Source organism: Bactrocera dorsalis, chromosome 1, assembly GCF_023373825.1.
Source record: "Bactrocera dorsalis isolate Fly_Bdor chromosome 1, ASM2337382v1, whole genome shotgun sequence".
NCBI lineage: Eukaryota > Metazoa > Arthropoda > Insecta > Diptera > Tephritidae > Bactrocera > Bactrocera dorsalis.
In genome coordinates, this window is record NC_064303.1 from 105,286,866 (window position 1) to 105,306,274 (window position 19,409).

Here is a 19,409-nt window from a genome sequence, read left to right on the forward strand (position 1 = left end):
TCGTATCAAAATATGTAGCCAATGCATATACGACCCGATAATTTAGCATACATATTTATTTGATATCGCAAAGCAGCGCAACACCACGTAATATCCAGTGATCCGGCGGTTTCTGTGACTGCAGCCAAAGTGGAGTGATGTAGTTGAGGTCAGTGCGGTTAATTTTCTTATACACCGGGCACTGGAGGCATATATAATATTTCAAAGTTATTGCATTCGTTTATGTATTTTATGATTCATTTAAATCATTTCTTACTACGCCAACTTACCGTATACAATTTTGGATTTTTCGGCGCTACAGAATTTATAGCATATATGTGTACAACCGGCATAAGCACGTACAGCACTTTGTTTGTCGCTTCAATTAATCTGGAGAGCTTACGATCCCAACCAGCGCCGTCTACAAACAAGCCCTCGACGAAGACGCCTTCCTTAGGTGGCTTTTTACACTCTTCAATGCCGACTTTTAGCACATCATTATGCATGGTAACCTGATCTAAGGCCCAACCTTGATGTGCACGTGCGACTTCTTGTTTCATAGCTGTGAGAAAACCTTGCGGATTGAAGAAGCCAGACATCCAGAATACAACTGGGCGACCCTGTGTTTTTTTGTAACAACAAATTCCAGGTTCATTACGTAACATACAGTTTTAACTATTTATACTAGAACTTCGTGCACTTACGCTGAAGCACCAAGTGTGGAATTGTTGATTGCGTTCCAGTAGCTCAGTAAACCAGAAACCCAAACTAGACGACAACCAACTGCCACGCTTCCACATTTCTGGCACACGCGCATTGAAAATATTGTCCAAAGCGTCGCGCAGTTGTTCACTCATAATGATGGTACCTTCGATGGCAAGTAGCAAGTCCTTCAGTGTAGTTCGCACCAGTATAATTATCTGTGAAAGAGCAAAATGTTTGTAGGTGTTCTTCTTATCGATGTTTTGTGGTAAACACTAAACATCATTACCTTCTGCATACGATCAATTTCTTGTCGTAAAAATATATTCATCGAGCTCGTATGGCCCATTAGACGTAGACGTTCTCGCACCTCATACAAATCATAGGGTGCGGGCATTTTACTCTGCATTTCACGTGTAGAGCGAGCAACACGGTCTTCTCGAGTTTCACCCGTACCACCGGAAGATTCTAAAATGAAGATAATTTTGAGGTTAAGATTTTTCAAAAATGTGATATAAACTTAACAATGTATGTAAGTACTTGTAATAAAGAAAAAACTGTAAAAAACCGTTTTGAGTTATTTGATAAATGAGGCTATATCTAGATCGCCAGATCGTTTATACAGTTTTTTCCAGTACGAATTTATATGTTCCGCAAGCGTCCATATTCACGAATTTTCGACGGAGTACAGACTGGACCATAACATTACAGTCGATGACGTCAAAATTCTGACTTTCAAAAATCCTAAAATTTTAGGCGTAAAGTTCGACAGCATGTGTTCCTTCACCGTGACCATGATAACTGCCAAAGTACAGAGCCGCATCAAAATCCTGAAGTCCCTAATCAGCAGCTCGTGAGGAAAGAACAAAGAAACGTTTTTGGAAACATGCAAGGTAATCGGCGGTCTGATCCTAAAATACGCCGCACCGATATGGTCATTTGGATGCAGTGAAACGCAGACGAAAAAGCTTCAGACATGTCACGACACTGTACTCTGGACTATCAAAGGATTCCGTGAGAATCTAGAGTACGCAATTTCGTTCTAGATACTATAACGGGTTAAACTCCTACTTAGCCAGAATCGCCCCAATATACCTTACATGACTAACACCTCCTTTGCTAACCCGATTCATATAACACCCTTTTTCCCATGGTCCAGCTTGTTTCCTGGGCTTAAGGTTAGATGAATCCGATGACAACCAACCAGAACCTTACCACCCAAGCGGAGATTAGATTACCGTTACAACAAACTCTTATCAGGGCTCTAAACCTTTCAGATTTAGTTCGACTGACTCACCTTTCGGCTGTATTGAAACGATAGTGTCCAATATACTCCTCATCGTATTTGTCTGATAGGTAATCTCAGCATTTGAATGAAAACCGTAAACTTGCGGTGGATCCAATAGAGGCATATCCTCAATCGCTTCTAAATATGATTCTTGTTCCTTGAAACTGAATATCTTGTAACCCTTGAAGAATTCAAATGTCGGTGCGAAGAGATTGTCATGAAACCATACACGTGCAAAAGTATTCAGCAAGCGTTTATCATAATCGTCCGTAACACGACCGCCATACTGCACTTCGCCTAACATATAACGTACTGTGGTCCAACTTATACCCTTACCGGGTTCCAAATCGTCCAAGTGATTCTGTACAAATAGACAGCTGGCGTACCAATCGGCGAAATTGAATTCATACGGTATATTCCAGCCCAATGGACCGAATTTGCGACGTTCTTGTACAACTGTATGCAGAAAGGAGATCGCAAAGACCAATGGATGATAGAAGGGCGATTGCGAGTAGTCGAGAAAATCTTGTGACATATTGCCGTAAGTACGTTTGAGGCCGGCACGTATGCCTGCCGGTGGTTCATTAGTAAATTTAATGGACATCTGCAGCAGTGTAATGGAGAATTTATCGTGTGGTTCGGTGGTGATCCATACACGAAAACTCTCATTAAATGAGCCTGCTTCGGCCTTTTCCAATTCCAACAACTGTAGGCACAGTTCATTCATATACTCCAAACCCAAGTGACAATTCTGTAACAGCACCCAGCCACCATCCTGTAAGCAATTTGCTACGAGTTTACGTGCGTGTATCTCCTGGCCTTGACCCATCGATATAGGATAACATTTGAGTTCGTTTTTCTTAGCCAAAGATTCGATATTGGACGATGGATCGGAACCCATTGAAAGAAAGCAAACCAAAGGAGTCAATGGTTTACTCTCCGACAGCAATTCGTCAAAGTTCAAGACTACAGGTTCTGCGAAACGCTCACCTAAGGAGTTGGCGATATATTTGCGACTCTGTGCAATGGAACGATCTACACACCAGGAGCGTATTAAAAGTAGTTTATGGAATGGCTGCAATGAGTTATAACCATCAGGTATAGTCTCATTTTCTGGGCATTCTTTCTTGTACCAATTGAACCAACCGCGTTCATTATTCGAAACTTTGGTTAGGATGTGCGCGAAGAGTGTCATCTTTGACAATTGCACTAAATTTAACCACGTCTCATCGGTAATCCAACGAAACGGCACTGGTGGGCAATCATTCAAATTCAAGGCTGCGCCACCTTTTATGAAGTTCTGAAATTCATCATAGCTCACATGATCCAATTGCCGATCGATATTTAGCGCCATCAAAAGCACAAACAAGAATTTATGCTGTTCGTATAGACCACGTGACTTGTAGCGATAGATTTCGAATGTCAAATACGAGATAATGCGTTTTATGCGCTTAGCGGTGATGTGTGTCTTAGCCGAAAGATGCATGGAGGCATCGAAGCGCTCCAGAAATTGCACCAGCGATGTCTGATACATATTATTCACCATTGCCATGCTACAAACCAAGAAATATAAGACACTGCCACGCGTGGCCACCGGTCGGTATTCTTCGCGCGCCAGATTAATTTTCGACTCGGTTATTTTAGCGATTTCGATTTTCTCCTTCACCTCTATAGCTGTATTTTTACTGGTGTTCAACACTTCGATCACCGTTACATCATCCAACAAGCTACCTTTTGTGGTGGACAGTTTGTGAAGTAGATTCGCTTCCAACTCTTTCATCTTCTTCATATTATTTGTCACCGTTTCGACCAACTCTTGACGCTCCTCCTCCAGCTCTTTACGTTCAGTCAAAATGACACGTCCCAGCAGCTGGTCCTCAAGACCTTTCATTGTCACCGTAAAGTCTATAATTGAGGTACGCGCCGATACTTCGGGTGTGTACGAGGGATTCGGTAGTTTTGTCGTTATATAGCAACGGAAGGCCGCATTGTAATCCACCTCTTTGTCGCCCACTTTGATTTTATATGTTGTGCCCACCTTCAATAGATTACGATCCAAGACATTGTCCAAACTGGGATCCAGTTCCTCACCCACATCCTCGATAATCATTGGCAGACCCAAACTAACAGAATCCTCGACATGATTACGGAAGTACTTGTGGGTTAGTGTGGTCACAATGAGATTATTATGTTTCTCCTTATTCTTAATCCAAGCTTTACCCTGCGACTGTGGGTCGATTAGCAGTGGAAAGCGTACAGCCTTCGTAGCGATAATGCCATTCTGCACTGACAGCTCATCTGACGGCAAGCCTTGTAAATTCCATTCACCGATTTGTGTACGATCCGTCAGACTTTCAATAATACTCAGGTTGGCCGACAATGGTATTAAACGTTCGCGTACTTCTTTCAACCATTGATACTGCAAATCAATACGGTATTCTTGGTTGAAAGGTCCCGTGTATGAAAGGAATGCAGTCAATATAATAGTGTCGCCCACAAGACGATCCGTTTCGTTTTTGAATTGTGAAATCTGTTCGGTCCAACGTATTTTTTCGCCAGCCAAACCGCTAATAAGCGCTGTTGCCGCATCCATTTTGTCTTGTACTTTCTTTGCCTCGGCCAACACTGCATCCTTCTTGGCGATGGCTTCGTTGAAACGTTGTTGCACCTCGGCTAGTTCACGCTCTTTAGCCGCGAACAATTCTTCCGCCTCTTGTAAATCGGCAGCGGCCTTTTGGTATTTGGCCGTCTGTATTGCTAAATTCGCCTTTAAAGGCAATACTTCCTTATTGACCTCAAAGTACTTGGCCATAGCTATGGTCCAGGACAGCAGACCGGCCACATTACCACATGCTACTTTAGCGGCTTCAAATGTATACAAGCTGTAAGTGAAAAGAGTTTGTAAGATAGAGGGAGTATTCTAAAAAGTAATACAAAAGGATACATACTTGTAATTAAAATAGGGCACCAGCAAGTCCACCATTTCAGCATTGATTATGTCGGTGGGATATTCGACAATCTTCTTTAGGAAACTTGTATCGGACATAACCTTCAACGACTCCTCCCAAGAGCTTTGCAAGAAGTTCTTTTCCAAATCCGCTTTAATAGGTTTTACTTTCTTACGGAATAAGATACACACCGCATCCATAATGAGCGTAATCAAATACGGTGGTTTGCCAAGTTTTCGTACGGTCGCAATATCGGCCGCTTTAATCGTCTACATACAGCGGAGACATTTTTAGCGTGTGAGGAAGTAATGTATTGAAGCAACTACTTACCCGCAACGCTGCTTCGGCTTCCTCCAAAGCCGGTCGTGCCTTTTCTAATTTGGCTTCAGCCACCTCCTTATCTGCGGAAATGACCTTCACTAATTCGCCAGCTTGCGCTTTCTTCTCGGCCACCTGTACTTTAACAATTTCCGCCGCGGCCGTGGATTGTGCCACAGTCTCGAGCACTTCTTCTGCCTCCTCCGTCGCTATTGCAATTACCTTGTTCATCTCAATCAACTCTTTTTTCAGCACGGATACCGCGGCACCCGCTTCGTCCAACTTATCTAAACCGGAACTCATGCGATCAGACATTGTTATGATATTCACTTGCTTATCCTTGTACAGTGTCTTGTAGCTTTGTAAAAATGATATGAGCGACTTGGGTGTCACGAACGTAGTGCGCCGAAAACGTTCAAAGTACGATACGCAAGCTTCAGATACCGTCTCATGTATCCAACTCATTAGGTCAATTACACTCTCTTTAACCTCGGGTGCGCACACAATAGCGAAGTCCTTCAAATAATGACGCGATACGGCAACACGCGCATCTTCGGGCCATTTTTGGAACCAATCAATGACACAACCGGAAATGAGACCAGGGAATTTCAACGAACGTGCACGGAACTTCTCGCCAATCTATAAATATTTTCAGTATTATTACTGCAATACAACACTTCTATCCATTCGCTTACGGGTGAGAAACATAACGCGATGTGTAGATTGTAGCGTGCGCGTGATAAGAAGAAATCATAGAGATTATCCTGTGTGGGTATGCGTTTCGGCGCTATCTTCTTCATAATTGGTATGATCTCACTGTAGATCTCATCTGCCATACAAAAAAGGAACATTTTCTGTGAGGAGCTAATATGCACGAATTATATAACAACGCACCCATTTCGTCCTTCGCGAAGAGATTCGCAATTTCACCGGAACTCAATATGTTGTTGATAAACTCGAGAAAACCTTCATCCTTAATTTCATTATCGGTAAATATGAATGTAATGCCACGTCCCTCTAAACCAGCGGTGCGGTATAAATATTTCAAGTCCTCAACCAGATTTCCGGCATTGTAGGCGCGTGTCAAGACAATTTGGAAGAACTTATAGTTGGCGATGAAAGATGATAAGCGCGTTAAGCTTTGTTTGCCCGAACCGCCGACACCGACGAGCAGCGCATTACCCCTGTTCAGGTGGGAATATTAATGAGCAACTAATGAACTTAAGAAACAGCATTGACACTTACCTTGGCATGCTAAGTATTCTCGATACAATCATTAGATGGACCAAAGCATCGCGAAAGAAGACCAAGTCCATAGTGAAGCCGCGAATGTATTCATTGAATTGACTCATGTAGAAATGGACTTTCTGTTTTACAAAATCAAAGCTGGAAAAATAAATACAGATTTGGACTTGGTTTAACTGTCACATGGACTTAGTCAAATAATGCAAAAATCGTGGAAAATGACGTGGAGATATCAAAACACAGTTTCAAGAGACCGCAGACAACTGAGGACCAAATTAGTGCTGTAATTGCGGATCATTCTTAATAAAAGGTGCCTGGTACCGCTGCTGTTATTTTTTCCCTTACTGGTTTTGTAGTGTTAGTATAAATTTAAACCAATAGCCTACCTCGGTATTTCCTCATAGACTTTAGGCGGTTCCAGTGACACTTCAACCTCATCATCTTCAGCGGCATCGGGTGCGTCCCGTAAGAAATCAACGAAAAACGTTTCTTCCTCTGGATAATTCTCCGCTATTTCTTCGGGTAGATTTTTCAACGCATCCCGTCTCATACAACTCTCAAACCACTCTTTGTCCTTGAACTCAGTAAAACGATCGGCAATAACACGTGTGCATTCGTGACACCATAACTTCAGCACCGTCTGCATATTTTCACATTCCTCCGCCTTAATTTTCAACATACCCTCCCAGATACGTGAGAGATCACGCAAGTTGAATACATAATGAAAATTCGCCGGTGTCGGTAACATCTTGGCTTTGACATTTTGCCAGAATATGCGTGTAAGCGGGACCAAATGTGGTATAATGTCGACGACTTCTTCATTGAAACGCGCCAAACAGAAATAGCCCTGTCCGATTTTATTGAATATCTGATCCATCGAATTGTTGCTGGGCAAGGTGCAATTGAAGATGGATAAGTGACGCTTCAAACGATTTGGTATGTCGTTACGACCACCACCCGGATGTATCATGGCTGCCAATAGCTGTATATCCATGATAGTCGAGAAATCACCTGAAATTAAGAAGAATTAGACGTGTTCGGTTTGCAAATGATCTTTGACTTGCTTACCAGGTTTCTCCAGCGAATAGAAACCGCCTTGTTCGATCATTTGGCGTACAATTTCGTTGGTTATTTGATCGCCCCACTCATTGATGACCGGCATGTTTATATCATCGATGAAAACGGTCATGGAACGTTGCCCTGGCGGTCCGTAGCTTGTGCCAACACGCTTCTCCACATAGGACTCAATAATGCGCTATAAATGGAGGGCAAACATTAAGATTTGATCTAAAATTGGTACGACACCCGGAAAAGTATTTCGAATCAAGGTAAACCATACTTGAAGAGTATGAACAATCTGGAATATTCCGTGACGGAAAACCGATAGATATTGACATCTTGTTTAATAGTATATAATGATCAAAGATGTTAAAATCATTATCGGTTCCACTGTTTGATAAAAAACTCGCCTAGCATAACTAATCCCTCTAAGTTTTAGTTCATAAAAATGAGTCGGAGAGTTCAATACATTACCTGATACATATTAGGTGTGGTTGCCGACGAAAAGTTAAATGATTTTGATAAATGTTGCTCCGGATCATAGTTGGCCATATAACCCTTAATCATCACCGTCTTGGCAGTACCTTGTTCACCGATCAGCAACACTTGCTTGCGTTGCTTTGCAATGTTATGCATCAGATAAGCGGTACGTACATTATCCACATTGGGTACTAAAATCGAGGCGAATTCCGGTACAGTATCTTCAGGATAGACAAAATCCTCGACGCGTGTATTCCAATGTTGCCACATGCCTTGATCATCAACATAAAATTCAAATATTGTCTCGTTCGGCTGACGTTTGGGCCACTCTGCCAAATGGCAAGACAGACAAGACATATTTTATTTGACAAAATGACGTGTGCATTGAAGTAAGACTTACTAAGCTTTGAGGGATGCTTAACCAGAAACTCTTCAAATTTATCACGTTCTTTGATTTCCAGCACAGCGCCCAATGTCCACATTAAAGCGAATAGAAACATGCGTTCCAAAAATCGCTCGGTCCTATTACTACACTCTTCCAACATACCGTCCATTATTTCCAGCATTTGCTTGATATAAATAGCCTCCAGTATGCGCATTTTAGCCATCAATTTGGTTTGTAGGAACGTATGTGCATCATCGTAAACCGCCGTGTAACAGCGTCGGTAAACCTCTGCTTCGGCGGAGGGTTGTCTGCGGACCCAAGCTGATTGGGAAAGAAACGATATCAATTTAGCGATAACATAGAAAGATAAGTCAACTCTTAAAAAGTTTATATGTGTATCGCTTTCTTACCTTCCATATAAACGGTCCATTTCAATACCGACGAGCTCATGAATGTCATACCGACACGACTGACAGTAGCCGGTGACGCATTATCTACATTATCCGGCTCGAATACCAATTTGGAATTATCCGCCATTTTTATACGATCACCATTGGCCAATGTCAATGTCTTGTTATCGTCTAATACAGAGTTCAAGTTTTCAATCCACACCGCATCCACGGGACCATCTAGGACAATCCAACAATTTTGGTGTTTCGGTATTTTAAGTGAACGTCGCCAAAGTGTTGAGAAGATACCATCGGTCCAATCATTGGTGGCCACATCGAGACGTCCAAACATTTGTGGGGCAGTTATGGCCTGCGGTAGAAGGAAAGTAATTATATAAATAGATCGGTTTGACACACAAATTACGGTCGAAATTCAGATATACATATCTCTCTAAAATTAAGTGTTTGGAAAGCATATACTCCACTTCTCTAAAACATGTATACCCACAAAGCTACTACATTTACCTTTGGATTCATTCGCATTTCCTTATGCGGCTGACCCATTTCGGTGAAGCACCTTAACATTGCATGAGTACAGCTCGTCTTACCCGATCCCGTTGGACCCATCAACATCAAACCATGACGCACCAACGAAGTTTCATACAATTGCACGACTTTCAGATTCCATTCCGGATTATTGACATAACCCATTTCATCAGCGACCTTCACAATGGCACGTTGCAGATCTTTGTAAGAAGCTTGCGTTAATTTTATGCCAGGAAACATATCATCGATCAGTGAGATGAATAGACCCTCGTCTTCATCAATCAATTTGGAGACATTCATGTCACGCAACACTCGCATCACGATAGTCTCTTCCGTATCATTGGGATTGGCGCGCTTTTGTGCACCGAGCGTACGCAACACTGATAAAATATTACGCAGCCCAAAATCGTAATGCACTTGCTTGGAGAGCTGCTCTTCGCAAAGCTTGTAGAGTGTATAAAATTTGCGTGACAAAATTAAATTCTCCTTGAAGCCACAACTGGCCAATTTGACACGAATGATAATAGCACGATCCGGCACCATCATCGCCACTGAACGGAACATAATCTTCAAATTCTCCGGCAATTCTTGACGTCCCGCATAACCGGGATTCATTGTGATGAATAGACCGAATTCGGGATTGAGTGTAACCACATCACCATCACTAAATAAGAACCAGGAACGTTTCTCTTTGCGCGCCGTCAACACAATATAAATTTGCTGAGCCGCCACCGACAACACAGGCAATTCGATGCGATTGAACTCATCGAAACAGCCCCAAGAGCCCGATTGCGCTAGTCCTTTGTAAATGCGACCCAAACCACGGAAATCCATTTGATCCGAACAATTGAAGACCACAACCAATTTGCCTAAAGCGCGACCCATGTCTTTGGTGGTCTCAGTCTTGCCAGTACCAGCAGGCCCGGCGGGAGCGCCACCCATTGACATACCTAAAGGAAAGGTGAAATATTAATAGGGTTTCAATATTACAATGACTTGATTGAGAACCTACCAATCGCCTGCGCCAAAGTTATATAACAACGATCCGTTAATGGTGTAATTGCCAATCTTTCAGTTACGCCTAAATATTCATTTTGATATATGAAATTTACATCGGTTATGCCGACTGTGATTTCGTCATTATCTTCGTGATAATAGAATCTCGCTTGTTTTTGCCACTCAAAATCGCCAGCCGATTTCACACGCATTGTGCATAAATCATCGAAAATATCCCTGAAAGGAGGATATATATAAAAGTGTGAATACTTTGAAGACCTCATATAATATATAATGAAAACTATTGGTATTGGTCCCACGTCTGACGAGTTTCTACGTAATTTGCGCATACACGGAACAACAATACTTTCAGGCGCAAAGGTATACTAGAGGATGGTTCAAGGAAATATTGGATCCTCGAACCGCCCAACTCCTTTAAACTAAGGAATTATTGAATAGAAACCTCACCATCTCATAATCCTTAAATAATGCAAACTTAAATGAAATAAATACCTCTGATGCACATGTATGGTAACCATCGTCTCAAACCGTACACGATCCAGTTTCGTTAAATCTTTCACAGTCAAATCAATGAAATAATTAAGCAAGTTGAGGAATTTCGCGTTCGTACGCTTCATAATAATACGATCGGTGCGACATTTACGCAGCGCATATTCAGAGTCACGTGTCCAAAGTAACTGCACACCCAGCAGACCAGCTTGTCCACAGAATGCGGGAAACTCTTCTACAAAAATGAATTCCGGATCGTTGAGACTTTGAGCCATACTAGCCAATATGGAGCGTATAGTGTCTTGCATTTCCTTCAAGAGTTTACCGAGCCACACCTCAACGCTGCCACTACATGTGACTGGGGTTTCAAATGGTACTTTCTCGTTATTCATCGAGTTCATGGCGATCATAACGTCATTTGTTTTCTCTTGGAAGTCAACCTGTGGTACAAGTGGGATATTTGATTACACATTCAAAGAAAACAATGAAGTTGATGGTCAACTTACCGTTGCTATAGCGTCGAATATACTAAGCAAGTGTGGCTGTATGGTGGTCGGGTCTGAAGCTTGTCCAAGTATTTCGAGCAGCACCGGATCCGAAATGAAGAAGAAACGTGGAAATAGCAAACGTTTCGATTCCAAATAACCTAGAGAATGTATAAAATTAAAGTCATACTGAAACTGTTCGGCTTGGCGCTATATGCTTTAGGTTTACCCGTCAATGACTTCTGACATGTCTCCAGCTGATCCAGCAGCCATGTAAGGCTCGTGGCTAAAGTGTCATCGCCAGTGCAACACTCCACCGCATTGGGTATTTCACGTGCTCTATACATAATCTTGACATAATTTTTGTCAATATTTGTGAAGCGTTTTGCCTCCAATGGCAATTGCTTCGAAATATCACCACCAACAAATACCGCTTCCAAGTAAATCCATAAATTCTGTGTCATCAGCCATTTCTCTAGAATCTCACCAGTGTTCACCAACTTCGACAACCACAGTTGTATGTCCTTTTTAAACGGTGCATTGTAACGGTTCGAAGCCAACGAATTCATCACCATTAAACTGTCCTCCAAAGAGGCAATAATATCCAATGTTTCCTGACCCTTCAACACAAGTTCACCACGATTCTTGAAATGACCCAATTGCAAATTGACAACGGACCAATCGCTGATGACTTGTTTCAATTTCGCTTCAATATCCAATTCCTTACTGGCGCCCACACAAATGTCCTCCACGTCGTCCTTATACTTCAAGATGGGCGCCTCCAACAATTTGCCGAGCGTAAATTTAGCGCTTGTAGGGTCAAAGTCAGTCTTTAGAAGTGCATTGAGACGCACCCAATGACGCTCCTTCATTGCCTTGTTGGTCATCAATTCGAGCAGTGGGCATGTCTCATTGAAATCGTCGATTTTGTTTTTCAAATCAATAAATGCCGGCCAAGACTGCATGCCTTTGGGTAATTTGCGGCATCTGTATTCAAAGAGAGTTAGCATAAAAGGAAGTTTAAGTGTTGGTGTTGACTTAAAAATAATATTTCAGTAATGACAAGAGAGAATACGTGTAATGCACAAATTGCTTTGACCTGAAAGCTTGAGCCAATACGTCGAACTTTTAGAAAAAAACCTTCAACATTAACAACGGTAACATACCTCACTTGGAAATCGGCCAACTCGGCGCTGATCTTTTCTATATCCACCTCAGACCATGGCATTTCATAATAGTCGGCAATCGTCTTCAATACCTGTATGTACAGTGAGTACAGTCGATTCAAATAGTTGAATTCACGTTTACGTTGATGCAACAATGGATAATCCGTGATTGGTAAGCCAAAGAGCTTTTCACCACTATTGTACATTTCATATTTACGCCACAATTCATCGAATTGACCTTGAAAGAGAAAAACGCGATCGCTGGCCTCTTTCGCCGAAATACCCTCCACCATGGGACCGTTCGCTTCGAAATCGATATTGAATTGTTCGAATTCTTTGACAAACTGTGCAATACCCTCGTTCAGCTCGCGCAGCAGTGGGCCCTCCATGTCCGAAATGCGTTGTGAGGTTTTCTTGGCCTACAGCAGGGAATTTGAAATATGATTTTGTTATCGAAGAATGTCCCAAACAATACTCACATTCTCCAACATTTTGTTGAAAGCCAACTGTAAGCTATCCACCTTATCGTAGTCATCTTTGGGTATGAATATATTGTACTGCGCGAAGAGCGCATAGGTGTCTATAATCAAGCTCAGATTCATATCCATGCTGGAATTGATATTTTAACAGAAAGAATTAATATGTCTACGCAAAAGCTTTGCAGCTTACGTTATGAAGTTATCGCGTATCTTCTCCAAGCAATTCATCGCCTGTCGCACATCATCCAAATCGTTTATAGGTTTACTGAGTATAATCTCCATTTCGGTAATAAAATCGACCATTTCATCCAACTGTTTCTTGTATTGGGCACTCAGCAATTGACCCAACATGACTTTCCATTTCTTGGACTCTTCCACATACTTTGCAATGGCCTTCTCTGTTGGATAAACAAAATTCATTAAGGTCTCTATTTTGAGAAATTTCTGTAAGCATTATGTACCCATGCGTATCTCAATGGGACCAATCACTTTCTTCGCCGCCATCTCCTCCAAATCAGTTGTAATGTTGTCATAGTAGATAAATTTATCACGTATATCCACCGTTAACGGATTGGTATCGACGAATCGTTGTATAATCTGTTCCCGGTCCTCACTCCATAAATATTTAAATTTATTAAAGGTTTCCTAAAACGAGGTACATATCAAAAGTTTCATGATATCAGCCGTTCACTGGTCCTTATATATCATAGTGACTTACCAATAAGAACTCATCCACATCGTGTTTGTATAGCAATAAGCCGTTAGCTAGATTCGTTATTGCACGTATAATGTCCTTATGATCCACAACATAACGGAAATAGGCACGCTCATAACGATTCTCATCTGCGACGGTAGGCACATATAAATAGTTATATATTGATATATAAATATGGTGTACTTACCGACAGTGACACGTCTCATGCGCCGTTCCAGTGTCTTCGCTTGCCGACCCCAGGTCGAAATGAAATAATTAATTTCCGTACACACCTGTATGGCAGCATGGAAATGAGTTTGCATCAGTTCTAAACTGGGATCAATCGCACAACCCAACTCCAAATCAATATCCATATTTGTATAAAGTATCGGTTTCATGGGATCGGTGCGCCAGTTTGTTCTAAAGCGGATTATAAAGATTATAAGTGATTGGATATATAGAAAAGTAGGGATAAAGTTCAATTGGTTTTATTACTGGAACCTTAAGGTTACCATCCATACCCATACTCTTCACTTTCATATCTAAATAGTTTGGCGTTTGGTACGGTTCGAAGCAAGCTCAAGGTCATTTTATTGGACCTCAGAGTTTTTACTACAAAAGCACTTGTTTTCCAATCTTTACCTCAATATTTTATGTCGCACAAAATCCAAAGATCGCTTGGAACATTGCACCAATGCCAGAATCATTTTAGAATTGTAATATGAAAATAGATCCATGCAATCGTTACGTAAATGATTCAGCTCATAACGTATGCCTTCGTAGTTTTTCATTTGCAGGCCTTTTAAAGCTTCGTCCGGTACCAAATAGATGGTGCGATATATCTTCTGAAACTGTATCCAATCCCACTTATCAATTGGATAATTGCCCTCGACGCGCCAATTATTGTCATTAAGTTTCTCTATCGGTAATTGATAGACACGTCGACCTTTCGAGTCTAGTGGACCGAAATCTAATAGGTCTACAAACATATTAATAAGATCGATGACGGCGCGTTCAATACAAACTGAGCTACGCTCGATAACAGATTCTGAAAAGCGTAGAATTTGTTGAAGAAAAGCCTAGAGACTGTACTCGTGAGTTACATACCCAACTCAACACGTAATTTATTACTCATATCAAGATATTTCTCCGATGTGATAGGTTCTTCCGGTTGATAGACATATAAGAAGTCTGTCAAATTCTCCATCTCGCGTAGTACGCGTATTTTTTCTATATTTACCACAGTGCGGTAGAATGTCTCAACTTCATCGACTTTCTACAATGCAGGAAGTGCTATTTCTATTAAATCTATACTAAAAGCTAACTAGCTTACATCATCGAGTTCTTGCACAAAGTCTTCTAGATTTTCGGAAATCCAAGTGATTGAGGTCAAAGCTGGCTTCATCAACAAACCGATTTCTTGCAGGCGGAAGCGCATAATGTTAATGAAAATAGCCGAAATCGATTGTCGAAACTGATCGTAACGCCGTATGACTTCCTTTAATTGAACGGCTGGATCTAGTATACGATCTTTACAGTAGGTAACCACGCTGGCAATATTCGGAACCTCTGAAAAGTTACCACATTACTAATATGTGTGAGTTTATAAAAATAATATGATTACCCAATTTCAGCTTCCACATCCATTCTGTCTCTTTAATCAGCTGTCTGATTGCCGGATCCAAATTTACTGTATATTGTGCCATTTCTTTGTGACACAGTAAAATGGGTGCATTCAGCAGGCAACGCACCTCCTCGCAGTAATCATACCAAGCCTTGTGATAAGTCATCTCATAATGACATATTATACCATTCATGTAATTGTAATAGCGCACCGTGCGCTGAGCCTTCTTATGCGCCAACACACACTGTCGGTACTTCAGCACCTTCATTGGTTCATCGATCTTTTTGAAAATGGAGCGTATCCAAGTGATACGTCCTGCGACTGGTGGCATATTGCGCGCTATAAATGGATTACCACGTTCCTCATTGTAGCTAAAGAAGAAGTAGGTATCAGTAAGACTTGTGCGTTAAAGGAACTAGCTACTTACACATCCTTTAGCACAAACATTTCCTTTTCCAGCATCTCGGCAACTTCCAAGTAACGTCGATCCAAGCATAAACATTCCAAGCCCAGACGTTCGAAACGTTGTAGTATTAATATGACAGATTCGGCAATTGGCACGTCAGCGATTTGTTGTTTTACGAATTGTTGCATGCCCACCTCCGCTTGTTCGACCTCCTTAACGAATACTTCATAGTCTTTATTGAAGATCTCTATGCGATAGTCGAGTGGATCGTACGGTTTCGAAGCGATCGTGCTACGTGCGCCCTTTATCTGTGCATTGAATTTCTCCATGCCACTAATGGTGATGACGTCCAGCACAGAGTAGGTTATCTCGGTATTAAATATGTCTCTGATCTGTGAAAAGTATAAGTATATTTATAAAAAACTCCAAGCTATGTGTGGACGCACCTTTTCCAAACGTGCTTGAAACTTTTCCAAACAAGTGAATATGTAGACCTTCGAGACAACCCAGGGATTCTCATTGGCGAATGCCATATCTTCAACAGTTTGCAAGTAAATCGATTTATAGTACTCCATAATCTCATTGCATTTGTTGATTTTTGCTATAACGCCTTGCGGCTCTAAGTTCCAGAGCAGTCGGCGACCGCTGTCGGTCAGATATCTGCGACTCGTTAAGGTTATTTGATTGGAAATCTTCACAAAAAGTCCAGTAACATTGCTGGGTGTGTTGAAATAATGTGCCGTCTTGGAGACGTTACGTATGGCCACCATCAGACCCGGTAAGCTGCTAATAATTTCATCTGGCGCGGATCTAAGTAAAGTAAGCAACGAGCCGTAAATCCGAAACTCATGCAATAAAAGACATTTGACTTTTACCTGTACAGAGGATCCCAAAACTTCTGTAGTGATGATATGTAGCGCACATTGTCTTTCGCTTCGTTTAGCACCAAAGTTACCTGGTTGTCGATCTCAGCCCATTTCTGAATTTAAAATTTCATAAAGAATGGATAATGTGGATATATACATAATATCACTGAACAATCGTAGACCCACCTTCAAGAGCTTCGACGAACGTGATAATATCAAACACTGTTTGTGATTGTTGAACGCACGCGACGATACAAACTCCATAATGGAGGTGTAGCGCGCCAATTGTCGTCGCCAGTTAACCAGCATTTGTAAGGGTCCCACATCCGGTGGATCGCGTAGTATTTGTTTGCCTTCTACTAAAATTCCTTGAATTTGTCGCAACCATTGCGCAAAATAACGCTCAACCAAGCGCACACGTCCAACGTCTTTGGCGCTGGCCTCAATTTGAAACTTCACCAAGAGTAGACCTTTGAAGAGTTCATGTGAGACCTCGAAATTGACGCGTGTCGAGACAATTGCCTCCGACGACTGCAAGAAGGTATTATACATATTGAGTATGTGAAAGAATTTGCGCTTTTGCTCCGGTTCGGCAACACCAAAATCCGTTACCACCTCTAAGGAGGCAGTCAAAACTCGTTTCATAAACTCTTTAATCACATACAGACAATTGCCATCTTCGGTTACCCAACGAAACATAGCTACATCATCCGAAACCGTGCGATTCTCTATAGTTTTATTGTTGTTATTGCGATAAACGATTACCCAAGCACCCTTCATCTTGACAAAATCGCTTTTTAAACAAACGGCACGCTTGACATCAGCGTACTTCAGTTTTTCTTGGTAGCGTCCCGATTCGGGTGGGTAACCCTTTTGTGTCGCATAAGTGATCATGCATGCACGTGGCCCTTTATCTTCGAAAATACCACCCAATAGCTCGACAAAGGCCTGGTCATCTACCAAACCCATTATAAGTTCATCCGTATCTGTATTCAATAGATCGGCTGCGATCTCCATTACATAACGCTGGTTGGCACCTAATGAGGAGATGCGCTGTTGACGGTATTCCTTAAGTAATTGCGTTCGCTTTCTTTCATGCTCCTCCCGTTCGTGGTCTGTAACACTAAGTCGTCGCGCTGTGTGCTTTTGTATAGTCCGCGATACGCCGAGAAGTTTACCCAGACGTAAGGCATTTTTCTCGCCGGAATCCATATTAAGTGTTCGTTTACTACGTGGTTATTTGCAATTCTTTGCTATTAATTAGAAATTCAATAAGAAATATTATATCAAAAGAAAAAAATGCGTCCGATCCGTATGAAAAATCTTTTTCAAATGATTTTTTCCATTTGACGTGAAAATTAATCGACTCAATGCTGAGTCGACAAGAAATTATAGCAAAATTTGTGATGCGAAGTCAACGTGTTTTTTACTGTACCGAATGGGTTGTGGGTTTCGATAGCTGTATTTGAAATGAATTGTTAAAGTAACCGACGCAGCTGCTTTTCAAGTCCTTCAGGTGTGGGATATACGTGCGTAGATTCAGAGGCCAACTCATTTCCTGGAAGGCAAACCATTTAAACGGTGTTTGGTTTGCGTTTCTTTATTAATAATATCAAAAACTTAGGACTATCATAGCCTAGATGTCGGAACGCTGGTATGCCAGGGTCACTTTTACTAAAAGCAGTGCCTCGAGATCAGTTCACAAAAGGCTTTGCTTCCTCAACTGTCTGATAAATGCATAGTTTATTCCGGTTTCCGGACGGTAAGCTAGATCCAAGACTCATCGCCAATAATAATAGGTATCATAACGTCCTAGTAGTCGGAAAGCATTGTTTCACATACATTAACGAGATGCTGTTCGTCGAAAAAATGTAGTGATTTTGGGACCAATTGTGCTTTCACTTGTCTTAAGTCTAATTGATCTATCAAAATGATTTTCACTAATCCTTTCGATATTCCGACGATCGTAGTATGATATTTGACTGTTAATCATCGATTCTGAAGCACCAATTGTTTTACTTTATTGTCGTGATGATGATCCATTGGTGTTGATGGCCGTCTTGGCAGACAACTGACCGATCAAAATCAAGTCCTTTTATACTCGTAGCAACTTTTCCTATTTTTTTTTTTATGGATGGAGTCATGTGTTGAAGTTCACGCAAGTGAGGAAAGTTCTCTGATCGCCATTCACTTGGGAGTGGCCAGAAACGATTATTCTACATATGGCTCAAACAGCTGACGACTTCCAGTCTTTGACGAAGTATCCTCTGGGTAGCCTAAGAACATCCGTTTGAAGGCGATCTAAAGTGAGAGAGCGAAACACAGAGTTGTGGGCTCGGTCTGGGACCCGCCACGTAAAAAACGCACCCAATGAAAATTTTCTACAGCCTCGGATTTGACTAAGCACCTTGAGGAAATCAACACTTTTTAATTTGTGAAGGGTTGTTATTATTGCATTGTCTTCGAAGTCATGTTAGCTGTCATCGAAGCCACTTAACGATAAGCCCACGAAACGAGCTGTGTTGACGGGTTCGAATTAAAAGGGAAAAGAGGGTTTAGTGAGTTGGTTTCATTGGGAATACAAAGGATTGATTAGTATCGTGCTGGGACTCATAGCATGCGAGACATTAGTTGGGTATGTCAGGGTCTATTCTGTATAAGTAGGAGTTTAACCTGTTACAATGCCCAGAACGAAGCTGCGCTAGGGTCACTCTTGTTTCACGTGGCAATGGGTCTTGTTTTGCAATTGGTGGTGTTTGGACTCCAGGTACGTTATACACTTTAAGGCAGTCAGTGAAGGTGTTAATAACTCCACTGAGAAGGCGTTCAATGCCTGTCGAAAAT

General features: G+C 41.6%; 1 protein-coding gene across 1 annotated transcript; it reads right to left on the reverse strand.

The window, feature by feature from the left end:
• Positions 1 to 55: 55 nt before the first annotated feature.
• LOC105224413 (dynein axonemal heavy chain 8) lies at positions 56 to 18,161 on the reverse strand. The gene is made up of 34 exons (XM_019989588.3): positions 16,752 to 18,161; positions 16,575 to 16,678; positions 16,146 to 16,509; positions 15,721 to 16,091; positions 15,294 to 15,664; positions 15,003 to 15,238; positions 14,777 to 14,945; positions 14,312 to 14,717; positions 13,878 to 14,089; positions 13,694 to 13,818; positions 13,437 to 13,620; positions 13,166 to 13,373; positions 12,976 to 13,105; positions 12,497 to 12,915; positions 11,560 to 12,317; positions 11,352 to 11,491; positions 10,849 to 11,285; positions 10,352 to 10,572; positions 9,319 to 10,289; positions 8,815 to 9,163; positions 8,420 to 8,725; positions 8,014 to 8,348; positions 7,549 to 7,735; positions 6,867 to 7,491; positions 6,481 to 6,621; positions 6,130 to 6,419; positions 5,931 to 6,064; positions 5,248 to 5,874; positions 4,918 to 5,186; positions 1,979 to 4,851; positions 971 to 1,149; positions 684 to 899; positions 270 to 599; positions 56 to 181 (listed from the first exon to the last, which is right to left on the reverse strand). Exons 1-34 carry the CDS (start codon positions 17,775 to 17,777, stop codon positions 56 to 58), a joined length of 13,839 nt encoding a protein of 4,612 aa, XP_019845147.2. The 5' UTR covers positions 17,778 to 18,161.
• Between the last annotated feature and the right edge of the window lie 1,248 nt (positions 18,162 to 19,409).